Below are 16,532 nucleotides of genomic sequence, written 5' to 3' on the forward strand. Positions count from 1 at the left end.
GCCTAAGTGAATATTATAGGGTCTTCCTGTTTCCATCTTCCTCTAGCCACAGTAAATAGTATTCCACCAAACTGGGAACTTCCTTACTGGTCCAGTGGCTGAGACTCTGTGATCCCAGTGCAGAGGGCATGGGTTCAGTCCCTGGTCAGGGAGCTAGATCTCACATACTGCAATGAAAAGATGCTGCATGCCACAACTAAGATCTGGTGCACAATCAAAAAATAATATTTCACCAAACTGAACAGGAGAAAGCTGTTGAGGGCAATAATAAAAATCTTAGAAAGCATACTCATTGCCCAAACCTTTCCTCTAGTCTCCTGTGTTCATCTCCTAGACTCTCTGGTCCACTCCTTAGCAACTCTCCCAGCGCCACCTTCCTCTTTGTCTTTCTCAGTTAATTAATACCTCTAAAATCTCAAACAGACATTGTTTGCAAAATGGACATTGTTTCATTTCAGTTACTTGACAAATTTGTAAGTGTAGAAACTTCAAAAATATGTGTTTAAAAGTCAAAACACCTTTTATTCATACTTTTAGTTCTTCCTTTCCCTGATATGACTAAAACATCAGAAAATGCCAGTAATATTATTAGTTCTTGGTCTTATTAACCAGACTGGAAGCTTATTATGTTACTAGTCAGAGGAGAGAATGAGAAATAAAAATAGCATGGGGGATGCATAGTAACAAATTAATTGAAATGTAAATGAGGGGGGAGGAGAGAGGGAGAAATGGAAGAAGTAGAAGTAATAGAAAGAAGAAATAAAAGAAAAGAAGTCAAATCTAACTCAAAGGCCATATCTTCTCTGAAACCCAGGCACGCAAGCAAAATAAACAACCTGCTTCCCCAGGGCTCCCCGGTATTTTTTTCTCCTTCATTTTACTAAGTGCAGAACATATTGTATACTAGTTGCCTGTGTAAGAGCTTTCTTCTACTGTCATAGTTACCTTGAGGTCAAGAACCATGTCACATTCATCTTTGTAAAACCAGGGCATGTTTATATTTAATAAACATTGAATTTAAGTGAAAATTCCAACTGACAGGTGTGAATTAAAATTACAAAGGCCACAAAGTTGAGGCTGTCACTCTGCTTGTGCTTATTCTATAGCTGCCTTGTTGAGTCAGAGGCTGGGAACATTTCCTAAAGTTTATATTTGCTGGTACTGCTCACATCAATTAAATTCTTTGGTTCTTATTTCAACGCTCTACAAATCCTCCCCCTTGCTCAGGATTCCCAGGAAACAAGATTCATTAGGTCTCTACTGGTTGAGTATTATGTCAAGGGCTTCAACGAAGATGCAGCAGATGTTATCCTTTCTTTAGGAAACTCACAATTTAGAGAGGTTGAGGGTAGAATTCAAAACATCTGTGAAATATGCATATTAATAGTATAAGTATGAAGACCACTATTTTTCTCTCCTTCCTTCATTCCCTACTTTACATAAAATTTTATTCTCATTTGCTACCCTTCAAAGATTCCTGAAGTATTAATTCCCCAATCTCCACCTACTTTCTGATCCTATACACTTCAGAACATCTCTAATCTGGCCACTACACATTTAAGAAGAATGTGTAGAATTGAATCATTGTCACAGACTTGAATCATGCTCCAAAATGATTTTTCAATAGGCAAAAACGAATCCCTGCCATAATAATCCCCACCCAAGGGAGCTCAAAATGTAATATACTCATTTTAGTGCTATGATTGAATAATGCTCATTTGGGTATAACAATTGAGTGATAATCATTGTCATTTTATATAACAGTTAGAATTTGGTATTGTTTATATTTACTATCTAGTTTTATTTAGTATTGACTCTTCAATAATGCTAAATAGACATGTGTAAGAGGGGAAGACGCTAATACAAAATATCAAAACCTGAGGAATACAACAAGATTTTCCAAAAAGCACATTTGCAAACTCTTGCTTTGTCCTTTTCCAAACAGTGACAATAATATTTACATGAGGAAAACTAAGATCATGGCATCCAGTCCCATCACTTAATGGCAAATACATGGGGAAACAATGGAAACAGTGAGAGACTATTTGAGGGGGTGGGGGGGCTCCAAAATCACTGCAGCTCAACTCCAGAAAAATAAACGACCCAATCAAAAAATGGGCCAAAGAACTAAATAGACATTTCTCCAAAGAAGACATACAGATGGCTAACAAACACATGAAAAGATGCTCAACATCACTCATTATCAGAGAAATGCAAATCAAAACCACTATGAGGTACCATTTCACACCAGTCAGAATGGCTGCAATCCAAAAGTCTACAAATAATAAATGCTGGAGAGGGTGCAGAGAAAAGGGAACCCTCTTACACTGTTGGTGGGAATGCAACCTAGTACAGCCACTATGGAGAACAGTGTGGAGATTCCTTAAAAAACTGGAAATAGAACTGCCTTATGATCCAGCAATCCCACTGCTGGGCATACACACTGAGGAAACCAGAAGGGAAAGAGACACGTGTACCCCAATGTTCATCGTAGCACTGTTTATAATAGCCAGGACATGGAAGCAACCTAGATGTCCATCAGCAGATGAATGGATAAGAAAATAGTGGTACATATACACAATGGAGTATTACTCAGCCATTAAAAAGAATACATTTGAATCAGTTCTAATGAGGTGGATGAAACTGGAGCCTATTATACAGAGTGAAGTAAGCCAGAAGGAAAAACATAAATACAGTATACTAACGCATATATATGGAATTTAGAAAGGTGGTAACAATAACTCTGTATACTGAGACAGCAAAAGAGACACTGATGTATAGAACAGTTTTATGGACTCTGTGGGAGAGGGAGAGGGTGGGAAGATTTGGGAGAATGGCATTGAAACATGTAAAATATCATGTAGGAAACGAGTTGCCAGTCCAGGTTCGATGCACGATGCTGGATGCTTGGGGCTGGTGCACTGGACGGCCCAGAGGGATGGTATGGGGAGGGAGGAGGGAGGAGGGTTCGGGATGGGGAACACATGTATACCTGTGGTGGATTCATTTTGATATTTGGCAAAACTAATACAATTATGTAAAGTTTAAAAATAAAATAAAATTAGAAAAAAAAAAAAATCACTGCAGATGGTGACTGCAGCCACGAAATTAAAAGACACTTGCTCCTTGGAAGGAAAGTTATGACCAACCTAGACAGCATATTAAAAAGCAGAGACATTACTTTGCCAACAAAGGTCCATCTAGTCAAAGCTATGGTTTTTCCAGTAGTCATGTATGGATGTGAGAGTCAGATCATAAAGAAAGCTGAGCGCTGAAGAATTGATGCTTTTGAACTGTGGTGTTGGAGAAGACTCTTGAGAGTCCCTGGAACTGCAAGGAAATCCAACCAGTCCATCCTAAAGGAAATCAGTCTTGAATATTCACTGGAAGGAATGATGCTGAAGCTGAAACTCCAATACTTTGGCCACCTAATGCAAAGAGCTGACTCATTTGAAAAGACCCTGATGCTGGTAAAGATTGAAGGCAGGAGGAGAAGGAGACAACAGAAGACAAGATGGTTGGATGGCATCACTGACTCGATGGAAATGAGTTTGAGCAAGCTTCAGGAGTTGGTGATGGACAGGGAAGCCTGGCGTGCTGCAGTCCAGGGGTTAAAAAGAGTCGGACATGACTGAGTGACTGAACTGAATGTTCATTCAATAATCTATATTCCCATTTAATCATCTTATCATATTCCTAAACTCCATTTACTTTTCCTCCCTTTTTTTTTTTTTTTTTTTTTTTAAAGGTCAGAGCCCTCTCTCTTAAGACTTTTATTCAGTTACAGAAGAGGGGCCATGGAATTACAGAATACGGAAAAATCTGTCACCACACAGCTATGTGGAAATACTTACATTGAAGTCATACAGGACACCAAAGTTGGCTGCTGATGCCTCCTCAGCCCTGGGAACCGTTTTCCTAGGTAAACTGCCGTATGGCAAACCCCAGAGGTACTACATGGAAAAACAAAGAAAGCAGTTGACAATTGGAAACAAAGTCTGAGCCACACATGTGATCACAAATGGTTTTGGTTAGAACTCTTCTGAAACTTTTTCATGGGGACTCTGTGGGTCTCCATGTGGGGTCCCCTTTTCTGGGAACTGACTACTAAATCCAGAGTTAAGAACAAAGGACCCTGCATTCTGACTTCAGCAGACCACCAGCAATCTAACCAACCACTTTTCCCAGAGGCTTGCTGAGAGCCCTACTACCCACCACCACTGCCATACTAGTCTCATTTAGGAGGTCAGGAAAGGAGAGAGGTGGCCTTTGGGGGACAATAGTTTTCAAAGAAAAACATACTACCCACATAGTCAGATGGGAATACCCCTCAGGGCTGGGGGTGGAGGAGAATCTCTCTTTCATGTCAAGGAAGAGAAGAACAAGGAGATCACTCATACAATTAGAGGGTGTCAACTAGCAGGGGCTTCCCTGGTGGCTCAGATGGTAAGGAATCTGTCTGCAATGCAGACCTGGCTTCAATCCCTGGGTTGGGAAGATCCCCTGGAGAAGGGAGTAGCTACCCACTCTAGTTTTCTTGCCTGGAAAATCTCACGGACAGAGGAGCCTGGTGGGATACAGTCCACAGGGTCACAAAGAGTTTCACACGACTGAGCAACTAACACTTTCACTTTTTAACTAGGAGGGAAGACTGCACCCTGACTGTGATGTCGGCTTCATCACTGATTCAGGTTTACTGCCCAGACCTTGTGCTACCAGATTAGAAGACATGTGATTAGGGGTGGAAGAAGTCAGTGATGGAGCAGAGTAGGGAAAAAACTACCCCTCTAGCCCCAGCATAGGCATGAAGTTGGCCAAGCAGATGCTGCTTCTTGTGCAACATGAAAACATCCCTTCTCTGGGGCTGTGGCCGGAGGAAGAGGAAGAACGTGGGTGGAAACCTAGGTGCATAGATTGACTGGGCAACAGCTGCGAATCAGCCCCTGCTCCTTCTCTCCACCCAAACTGCACAGCTTCCACGGCAGTTCTTCTGGCTTCCTTAGACAGAACAGAACAGAGGGTGGGTTCTACTCATGCTCTTTTTCCCCAGAGTTGGAGGCCACAGAAAACAGAGAAGATTAGGGTCTCCGGTTTGCACAGGAAGCAGGAAATTAGGGCAAAAGGGCAAATGCATCGGAGGAATGCTGAGTAAGGCTGCTGGGTGGAGGCCCCTGAAAAATCCAGCATTGCAGCCAGGAGGCAACAAGTCCTGCCCTCTGTTGATTCTGTAAAGTCAGCAATCAGCAAGCCCATCCTCTTCTGTTTGTTTGCTGGAGTTGATAATCAATGCCCAGAAAACAGGATGCCCCTCAATATCTAACACAACCTGGAAAAAAGCATCCAAAACCAATATGCTTCCTAGTTCTGGGAACACATCGAATTGAACACATATTGGCTTCCTGCACTACATATGAGTGCTCAGTGCTCAGTCACTCAGTCATGTCCTACCCTTTACAGCCCCATGGACTGTAGCCTGCCAGGCTCCTCTGCCCATGGAATTTTCCATGAAAAATACTGGAGTAGGTTGCCATTTCCTTCTCCAGAAGATCTTCCCAACCCAGGAGCATCCTACAATTTTCTACAGTTGGAATGAATTAGCAATAACCTTTCATTCCTCCACATGGAGGCAGCATGGTGTAGGGGGAAAGAGTAAACGCAGCTGATAAGATTCCGTGTATACCCTGCATCTGACACGGAGAAGGGTCATAGAAACTGGTGATAGAGTTTCAGGTTTCCTTAGAGAAGAGCAAAAACAAAGTTGGGGTTAACTCAAAATAGGTGAAGTACATTCTGCTGCATTGCTTAAAGTTTTTGCTTAGGAGTTGTACTATACTTATGACCTCAGACATCTTAGGACTTTTGATCTAAGTCCACCATCTTTCACGAGCCAGATAGTCATATAACCCCCCAAATTATCTCAAAGATTATAAAACTAGCAAAACAGGGTGCAAAAGCTTGTTACACAAGATGAACGCTCATTCCAGATAAGCTTAAAAAAAAAAAAAAAATCTCTTCACTCTGTGATATCAGCTAAGTCCAATGACCATTATGTGACTCAGATTCCACATTTTTAAAATGGAGAAAGAAAACTTGACTTTATTCTACTTTATAAATTTGTTGTGAGATTCAGTGAGTAAAAGAAGTGAAAGTACTTTGCACATTAAAAGCTGAAACTCATTAAGCATATAAGACACTAGTATTATTCTTGTGGGGTGGTGGCTTGATGCAAAAGCTGGCTCTGATTTGAAACCACAGGGATAAAAAGTCACTCAAAACAATTAGTTTGGGCTGTTGCCAATGGTGTATTGAACAAATTGGCTTTTGAAATACTGATATCTGGAAAGATCCTTTGTAGGTTAAGTAAAGCCTAACCCAACATGCATGGTAAGCATCCAAAGAAGTCAGAGTCATTTAACTTCTTACAGTTAAATACACAACCTCAGTCTTGTTTCTTGGTCTTAGTTAATTGGTCTTAGTACAGCCTTGATGTACTCCTTTTCCTATTTGGAACCAGTCTGTCGTTCCATGTCCAGTTCTAACTGTTGCTTCCTGACCTGCATACAGGTTTCTCAAAAGCAGATCAGGTGGTCTGATATTCCCATCTCTTTCAGAATTTTCCACAGTTTATTGTGATCCACACAGTCAAAGGCTTTGGCATAGTCAATAAAGCAGAAGTAGATGTTTTTCTGGAACTCTCTTGCTTTTTCTATGATCCAGCGGATGTTGGCAATTTGATCTCTAGTTCCTCTGCCTTTGCTAAAACCAGCTTGAACATCTGGAAGTTCATGGTTCACGAATTGCTGAAGCCTGGCTTGGAGAATTCTTAGCATTACTTTATTAGCATGTGAAATGAGTGCAATTGTGCGGTAGTTTGAGCATTCTTTGGCATTGCCTTTCTTTGGGATTGGAATGAAAACTGACCTTTTCCAGTCCTTTGGCCACTGCTGAGTTTTCCAAATTTGCTGGCATATTGAGTGTAGCACTTTCACAGCATCATCTTTCAGGATTTGAAATAGCTCAACTGGAATTCCATCACCTCCACTAGCTTTGTTCGTAGTGATGCTTTCTAAGGCCCACTTGACTTCACATTCCAGGATGTCTGGCTCTAGGTGAGTGATCACATCATTGTGATTATCTGGGTCATGAAGATCTTTTTTGTACAGTTCTTCTGTGTATTCTAGCCACCTCTTCTTAATATCTTCTGCTTCTGTTAGGTCCCTACCATTTCTGTCCTTTATTTAGCCCATCTTTGCATGAAATGTTCCCTTGGTGTCTCTAATTTTCTTGAAGAGATCTCTAGACTTTCCCATTCTATTGTTTTCCTCTATTTCTTTGCATTGATCGCTGAGGAAGGCTTTCTTATCTCTCTCTCTCTTTGGAACTCTCTCTTATCTCTTATCTTTCTCTTTGGAACTCTGCATTCAGATGCTTATATCTTTCCTTTTCTCCTCTGCTTTTTGCAAAGTTGCATTAAATAGTATCTTTTTCAAAGCTAACTTGGCAAAATAAATACATGCAACTCACAAGATGTCAAAGTCTTTCTCTTGAGTAATTAATATTTGGGCATAGGGACCACCTTATGAATCTGATAGAATCTGTGAAACTTTCCACAGATAAATGTACATTTAAACAGGCACACACATTTTATTTATTATTTCAGGAGGCCACATACTCCTCAGAGAAGAATTAGGACCTTTGGTTGATGGACACCATTTTGAAGATTAATTTGTTACAAATACTATTACTCTAACAGCATAGGTAGCTAGATAGGCATTCTGCTCTTAAAGAGTGGAGTTTTTTTAGTAGAGTGCTTGCATAAGAAGCTTGTTACAGCATGTTTTATAAACTAGAAGTCAGAATCTTACCTCTGGCAACATGATAAGGCTGAATGTCAGGATAAAGAGAACCATGTTTACTCCATACATCCATCTCAAAAAGAGGAAGTATGAAGCCACTGATGAGCCAAACTGACCTATTAAAAAGAAAATAAAAGTTTGAGAGAGGGGGCAAAACAAGACAAAAGCCAAGTCTTGGTGTCTTCCAAATTGAGTCATCTCATTGCATCATTGCAACACATTTTTTTTTCACTTTTACAGGCTCTAGCATTTTTTTTTTTTTCTATCCAGAAAGAGAAAATGTTAACATGATAAAAGTAGATGTGCATTCTGCACAATTACTACATCTTTAGAGTCCATCTTCCTGCCTTTTGCTCAGCAGCCAGAGTTGCCATTTGAAGAGTTCATTTTATTCTTTGAGTTAACACAGTTAAATGAGAAAATCTATATAAACTGGTTATGTTATTGAGCCCAAGCTCGTACTTCTCACCACACAACAGGTCAATAAACCAAGAGATGAGTTGTTGGTAATGACTTTATTCAGAAAGCCAGCAAGAAGATGGTGAAGTTATGCCCCCAAAGAACTATCTGGCCTGGTTTAGAAGTTAGGTTTCCTTTATACTAAAAGCAGAGGGAAAAAAGTCAAACACTTCCTAATTCCAGCTAGCTTCCAGAGGGAATGTGTTAATTTCTTCCTTCCTTTAGTCATTCATAGGTAGACCTGATGAGAATGTTCCTCATGAGCTAAACAGAGATATTTTAGCTTAATGCTCATTACCTGGAAGGCAGGATTCCCAGAAACAGGCCATTATGTATAATTTAAACTTACAGGCAACATCCCTTTAGTGGTTAACATAACAGAACACAAAAATTCCTCCCTATTACAGTTACTACAATGCCTGGCCAGTGGTTAGCTATCATTATAATTACTGTGCTTCTTCCTCTTTTTTCCTCAAGCAACAATATTCTTTCCATAGTTTACCACATCTTTTATGGAGAGGAGCCTGGCAGGCTACAGTCCATGATGTCACAAAGAGTTGGACATAACTGAGTGACGAACACACACACACATCCTATAGACCATTCCGTGCTGTTCTGAGCAGATGGGGCATTTCATAGATAGTGTAGAAGCTGAAGTCCATTCATTCATTTTTCACATGTTTACCTTCTGTCAGGAATTATCTTAGATGTGAAACATAATATCAGAGACAGGATTGCTGCCCTAATACAAATTATATTTTATTGAGGTGTGGAAATAAGAAATATGCAATAATTTAAAAAGACATAAAGAAGTATACATCCATCATAATATATACTACATTACATTATGATCATAAATTTATAAAAGTATATATAATAATTTATCCAGATCAGTCCTAGAGGGAAGAAGGTAAAATATTGAGAGGGGTTGCTTTAGATGGGTTTGTAGAGGAAGGTCTGACTCTCATGTGAGCTTGGCCTCATCTTAGTAAGCAGAGGCTGAAATGAAAGAAGGTAACATTTGAGCAGAGATCTGAAGTTGAAGGAACAGGCAGCAGTGTCCAGAGCTGGGGAAGAGCATCTCAAGCAGAGGAAAATGCAGGGACAAATATCATGAGGGAAGCCAGAGCCCAGGACAATTGAGGAACAAACCTAAAGGCTTCCGGTTGGAGTACAATGAAAAAAGGAAAATGGAGATGGATGCAGATGAAGAAACCAAATGACAGTGGGTGCAGGGCCTCTTAAGGAAAGGTTAAAAGTGAGCGTTTTATTTTAAATGTGATGAAAAGTCATTGACAAGTGTTAAGCAGTGGGGGTGGTCAGGGAGACTTCACATTTTAACACTCACTTCAGGCCTGGGGAATTAATTGGGAGGGGACAAGCAAGAATGTGCTGTCAACTCACACCTCAGGTAAGTAAAGTGATCTGTCCAATTCTTATTGACAAAGAAAAACCAAATAAAAGCATTCTCTTAAATCAGAGAATGGAAAAGGAAGAAAAAACTGAATTTGAGTCTCAGGTTGAAATTTCACAGATTAATAAAAGCCAATGTCCTTTGATAATCATTTAAGATTCAATAGCAAGTTGCTAGTTTCCCCAGTCTTCCTAATTTTCATTTTCATTGCCCAAGAAAAACCAGGGAACATTTTCAGCTACTATCTGCATCAGGCCCTTTGTCCTGACTCATTCAGCAAAGCACCTCCTGGGGAACACTGGTTTTTTTGGGGTCTCTAGCTTTGAAGCATTGCTGATGGGGAAGCATTATTACCGGAGGAGGGAAGTTAGTGTGGAGCAAATTTCAGCCTCTGCTTACTAAGATAAAGCCAAGCTCATATGAGAGTCAGACCTCTATTTCCAGAATTTAGTCCATTCTTTAGGTACCATCTTACTTACTCTCAGAACACAGTGACAGTTTTTATAGAAACTTAAAAGGAATTCAGTGTCTAACTGGACATTGTGCATGCATGAAGGCATGTTAAATTGCTTCAGTCATGTTCAACTCTTTGCAACCTTATGTATGAACTGTAGCCCGCCAGGCTCTTCTGTCCATGGAAGTTTCCAGGCAAGAATATTGGAGTGGGTTGCCATGCCCTCCTCCAGGGCATCTTCTTGACCCCAGGATTGAATCCATGTCTCTTATGTCTCCTGCATTGGTAGGCAGGTTCTTTACCACTAGCATGGCCTGGGAAGCCCCAGTTGGACATTTTGTATTTGGATTCATTTCATTTTGTAGAGGGGTACTGAGTTCTACAAAATTTCAAAAAGTGTGTGCTGTTGATAAACATGCCCGCCCCCTGCCAGGTGTTGTAACTGGATGCACTGGTCTATCTGCAGAAATGCTGGAGCAGATCCTCCTCTCCGAGGACATCTGATCATCCACCTGGCTCCCAGTGATTTCATATCATTTCATGGTTGTTATCTGTGTTCTCTGGTAACAACTACCCAAGGGCTGCCTCAGCCAGGTTCACTTATCATGTTTTATTGAAGGCAGTGGACTTCCAGCTTATTAGTCATTACAGTTATTCATTAACTGGAGAATATTCGTCTCTAGGTTTCCGTGGCAAGCTTTTCCCTGAAAATACATGTGAAACCCTCTGATATAGAGTTCTGAGCATAGGATACTGACCCATCCTTCCCTCTTTCCCTCCCTCCTTTTTTCTTTCCTTCCTTCCTGGCCTTTTATGCTTTTGCTCTTCTAATTAGCACCATGGACCACCCTTTCCCACTCCCCCATACACAATCCCTGGCAGATAAGTGTAAATATACCTAAAAGCAAAAAAGAAAAGCAAATTAAAATATTTCAAAAAATACCCCTTACATAATATATGGGCTTCTCTAGTGGCTCAGATAGTAAAGACTTTGCCTGCAATGCAGGAGACCTGGGCTCAATCCCCGCATCAGGAAAATCTCTTAGAGAAGGAAATGGCAACCCACTCTAGCACTCTTGCCTGGAGAATTTCACAGACAGAGAAGCCTGGCAGGCAGGCTACAGTCCATAGGGTCGCAAAGAGTCAGACACAGCTGAGCAACTGAGGATGCACAAACATATCCACCCTATATATAATCCATATATATTATGGGTGAAATATACATTCGATCCCAAAGCTTATAAACTCGAGTTTTTAGACTTGAAAGTGGCTTCACCACAATTTTTTGGGGAGGTAGGGAAGTGAAAACTAAGGCTTTTCTCTGCAAAATCCTAGGTATAAAGAAAATGAATTGTAGGAAAATAGATTTCATCAAAGTTAGAGTGATCGTAGGAAAGATCCAGACACAGGTCAAAGAGACCGAGAAGTCCAGAAGGCAGTGTTCCTTCTGTGTGACATCTACCAATGGCAGAGGAGGAAAGAACACTAACAAAACAAAAACAAAGATCACAAAGAAGAGAAAACAAATCCATGGGTTGACATCAAAGTTCCATATGCCCTTTCCCTTTCTCAACACAAAAAATGAAAAAGAAAACCTTTTCCCTCTTTATATTCACTTAGCCCAGTGGTTCTATCCTCCCAGGGATTGTTGACTGAAACTGGCATTTCCTAAAAAAAAAAAAAAGAAACCTTTCTACAGTGTAGCTAAATGAGCATAATTAAAAGAACAGTAATTTCCATGTGCTTAGACTTATTCTTGTAGAAAGTGAAAGTGAAGTCACTCAGTCGTGTCCGACTCTTTGCGACCCCGTGGACTGTAGCCTACCAAGCTCCTCCATCCGTGGGATTCTTCAGGCGAGAATACTGGAGTGGGTTGCCATTTCCTTCTCCAGGGGATCTTCCCAACCCAGGGATCGAACCTGCCACTCTTATGTCTCCTGCATTGGCAGGCAGATTCTTTACCACTAGTGCCACCTGGGATAATCATAGTTAAATTCATTTAAAAAAATTTTTTTTTAAATACTATTTTATGCTATATAGAATAAATATGCAATGAATGTGTGTGTGAGAGAATAGATATAGGTAATATCCATCAAACAGCTAAGGCTGATCAAATTTACAAATCTGGATTGTGCCCATCAATGACCAATTCCTTTCTCTTTAATCTAATGAATAAATTCTGTTTCATTAGTAAATTATTAATATATTAAAAGTCTTTGGTATTTATTAAAATGAAGTCTAAATCTTATACAATATTCTTTTTCCTGAATTTTCTTGTGTATCTTTTAAATTAATGTTAAGGTTTCATATCTCCCTCTGGATATTTATTATTAAGACAGAGTAATTTGTAGTCTGTCATCGTGATAATTTCCTCTTGAACAGATGGGTAATAAGACAAGCAGATAAATATGAGCATTTCTAAATGGGAAAAGACCAATTAAATTACCTGCTGTAAAGTAAAATATAAATACCATCTTGTTAGGCAAGGATTCAGAGCACAGTTTCTGTCAAACTGATCTAAGGATGGGGAATTAAATGTGGCAAATTTAATTTACATTTTTCTGGAGCCCTTAGGCCAGCAGGGAAACATGTAGTTTAAACTCTGTGCTTAAGGTTGCCTGTCTAAAGCTATTTCTGGTCTTAAAAAAAAAGTAGTCTATCACACCTTCGTTTTTTTTTTTTTTATGTCTCCTGTTTCTGAAAACTGTCTTTTTTTCAACTTTTTATTTTGTATAGCTCATTAACCATGTTGTGATAGTTTCAGGTGAACAGTGAAGAGACTCAGCCATACACATACATGTATCCATTCTCCCGCAAACTCCCCTCCCATCCAGGCTGCCATATAACATTGAGTAGAGTTCCCTGTGCTATACAGTAGGTCCTTGTAAGTTACCTATTTTAAATATAGCAGTGTATACATGTCCACCCCAAATGTCCTAACTATCCCTTCCCCCAACCATCCCTGGCAACCATAAGTCTGTTCTCTAAGTCTGTATCACACTTTAACTTTGATGCTGTAATTTACTATTAGGAAGAAGTAGATTTTGATTCTGAGAAAGGCTTGTAATCTCCAGCTTGAAAGAATTCAATGATTTAATCCATGGTTTTCATAGTAATACAGGAGTCAAGAAAGTATAGGTTATATTTGTACTCCTGGAGTACCAATGTACAGCTTCTTCAGCAAAATATGCAATCCAATGTGGTTGATAAGGTGCTTCTCAGCAGGTAACCATGGGGTTTTACGCAAGGTCCTTTTACAAGGCTGGCATAACAGTTAAACTCCATGGCATCACCATATGACACAAAACTTCACAGCAAGAATTATCAAATCTATTTTTCATATGAAAAAAAGTTGAAAGTCAACAAGTGAGTACCTGGTCCACATTAGTATTGGGATCCAGGCCCTACTGGGATCAAAATGGAAACAGCAAGAGTTTTAGAAATTTATTTTTCCATTTCCATTTGGAAATTTAATTTTATTCAGCACATTCATTAAGATCAAGCATATTCTAGGTCTGGGGGTCCAGGAGTGAACAAAACAAATGTTCTGCCTTCATATCTATTGGAAGAAATGATCAAGATGAAGTGAAATGACTGTATTTTTCATTTAATTATTTTATTTATTATTTATTTAATAATTTATTTTTAAATTAAATGAAAAATACTGTATTTTAGATAGTGATAAGTGTTGAGAAAAATACAGCAAGAAAGGGCTGGTATAGGAATATGTGGGAGGAATTAATGAGCTGATTTATTTTATTATGTATTATGTATTCGATTAATAAGCTGACGTATTTTAATTCATTGCCATCTGATGATGAGAGACAGAGGACTGAGAGGTAGTCACTCCTAAAACGTGCCCAATCTTGTCAGTGAAATATCCATCAACTGTGTTATCTCCCTATGGAGCCTCCACTTTAATTAGGCAACACCACATTTAGCCAGCAGGAAAATCTGCCCTGCTATCTGGAGGGGTATGGAGGAAAATCAGATTCTACTCAAAACTATTAGAAATCAGAATATAACAAGGTTATGCTCAAAATCATATTTACAATATTAAAAAATTTTTATCTTCCTTATTATAAGCCTAGAGCACTATAATAAATAGGTTTTTGATTGGGTATATTCTCCTGCTTTCTCTGTACACTATGAACATTGTACAAAATGAAGGCACAATATGATATTCAGATAGTGAGTTTCTGGATGATTATTGCTTATTCTCCCTTCAGAGGTTTGAAAATGATGCTTTAAGATTTCTTCACTATTTTTAGATATGTCTCATTTTGATTATTGTCTAACATCCAAGTGAATGTATATTTTCTTTTTTTGATATTTCTATATGAATTTATTTTAAATTGAAGTACAGTTGATTTACAATATTTCAAGTGATTATGTATTTTCAATGTCATGTTCATTTCCAAAATAAAATCTCTGCTTTCCCAATGATATGACTCAATGTCATTGTGCACAATACTGACTTTCATGTGTAGAAGAAAATACAAGGTCAAAATGAGAATATTTTGGTCTAATGCAGAAAAGGAGAGTGGAGTCTCCAGTGCTGCAGTTAGTAAGTGCTAGCAAAGCTTCACAGTGAGCAAAGAGGTCATAAAAATGTCTTTATTTGTTTGTTTTCTTGTTTTTAATCTTTTCAGTAGTACAGGACTGAGAAAACCACCTGATAAGCTTATGAGACATTTATCTAGGACAGTATTCCTCATCTAATGAGATAGAATGAGCACTTACTTTCAATTGCCTTGATTTTATTTTCCCATGGGACACAAGCAGCTTTGAAGTTCTCAAAATCTCGGAGAAATTTTGCCCATTTCTGAAAAGAAACCCAAGTACAACAGTAAAACCCAACTGCTTGTTTGTTAAGATGTTTATCCCCCATACTCATCCCAAAATATCACATGACAATGAGCTTGGAAAGATTGCTCTGGCATCACATAGTGCTTTTTGTAAAAGGGGAAGATGCTGGGTTTCACTTGTTCTCCTGTTCCCTACCTACTCCTGGACCAATTTAATTAAAAGATATTTACTGGCTCTCTGTTTTACAGAAAACATGCCAACCACTGAAAATGATCTGTTTATTCTGCTACACAGTAAGAGAGCAGGACTGAGTTAGCACCTAATAAGGTATGTGTTTAATTAAATATTCATTGCATGAAGAAATTAAGGAACTATAAATAAGGCATAGTTCCTGCTTTGAAGGGCTTCTAGGTCAAGTACACTGTACAGTATGTTAAGTGCTATGACTTTTCATTCTGGTAGAGATAAAACAGTTGTCTAAATGGAAAGGCATGGTGTTATAGGAAAGGGAAGGGAAAAAAAATCATAAACTAGTTTTTGTAAAAGATCTTCCTTCCACTTTATCCAACAATGTTGGGTTACCCATAAGAAGAAGAATGAGGATGGGACAGATAACTTTGCATGTGTATAGATGATGCTGGGATAATGGATGAGCTAAACAGGCATGTTTAGGAGTAGCTAAATAAGATTTGATACGAGTCTGAAGTTCAAAAGATTACCTAAACCAGAAACAACTCAAATATTCATCTATAATCGAATGGATAAGTAAATTACAATATCTTCATATGATAGAATATAACATATAAATAAAAATGAACTATAACTCCCACGACATGGACATATTTCATGCAAATAACATTGCTCAAAGAAGCAAGAAACAAAAGCATAAATACTGTATGATTCCATTTATTTAAACTGTAAAAACAGGTAAAACTAATCCATGATATATAAATATGTATCAGATCTACCTATAGATTTCATATTTAAGATAAATAAACTTTATTCACAAAACTCCATCTCTATGGGAACATATTTAGCATCAGGTGGTATAACATTTGTAAAGAGGAGATAATAATGTCTACATACCTACTTTGCTGTGAGAATTAAATGTGGAAGGACTTTTATAATAAGGACTCAATTTTTATAGAAGGATTTAACTCAGTGCTTGGAACATAGTAAGTGCTAAATAAATGTTAGTCTCTTTTCTATCTTTTCCAAAAGTTTATATTGGCATATCATTTGTTTTCTCTTATGTTCTATCCAATTTATAGTTGATGTACCTAGTAGAGAAGAGTTATATGGCTCTGTAACTTGTAGACATTTTGAGAAAGAAACCTTGATCCAGAACCACATAACTCCCAGGGAATGAAAATGAAAGGGGCACAGTCCATTACATTTGGAAGTGATAAAATTATACAAGTCAATCTTTTGCCATAAATCAATGTTTCTCAACTTATTTTTCACTTTAACTCCTTTAAAGAGCCTTTCAGGACAAAAAAAAAAATTTTTTTTTTTTTTTTTCGGAATCACCCCTTTCTCC

General features: G+C 38.5%; 1 protein-coding gene across 1 annotated transcript in view; it reads right to left on the reverse strand.

Annotated features, from left to right (window-relative positions):
• TMC1 (transmembrane channel like 1) overlaps positions 1-16,532 on the reverse strand; it is a 163,012-nt gene that overhangs the window by 59,598 nt on the left and 86,882 nt on the right. Inside the window, exons 7-9 of the mRNA XM_005887852.2 lie at positions 14,927-15,008; positions 7,866-7,972; positions 3,855-3,953 (exon numbers count right to left, since the gene is read on the reverse strand). Coding sequence (XP_005887914.1) covers positions 3,855-3,953; positions 7,866-7,972; positions 14,927-15,008 — 288 coding nt within the window. The remainder of the gene's footprint in view (positions 1-3,854; positions 3,954-7,865; positions 7,973-14,926; positions 15,009-16,532) is intronic.

Source organism: Bos mutus, chromosome 8 (assembly GCF_027580195.1).
Source record: "Bos mutus isolate GX-2022 chromosome 8, NWIPB_WYAK_1.1, whole genome shotgun sequence".
In the NCBI taxonomy this organism is placed as follows: domain Eukaryota; kingdom Metazoa; phylum Chordata; class Mammalia; order Artiodactyla; family Bovidae; genus Bos; species Bos mutus.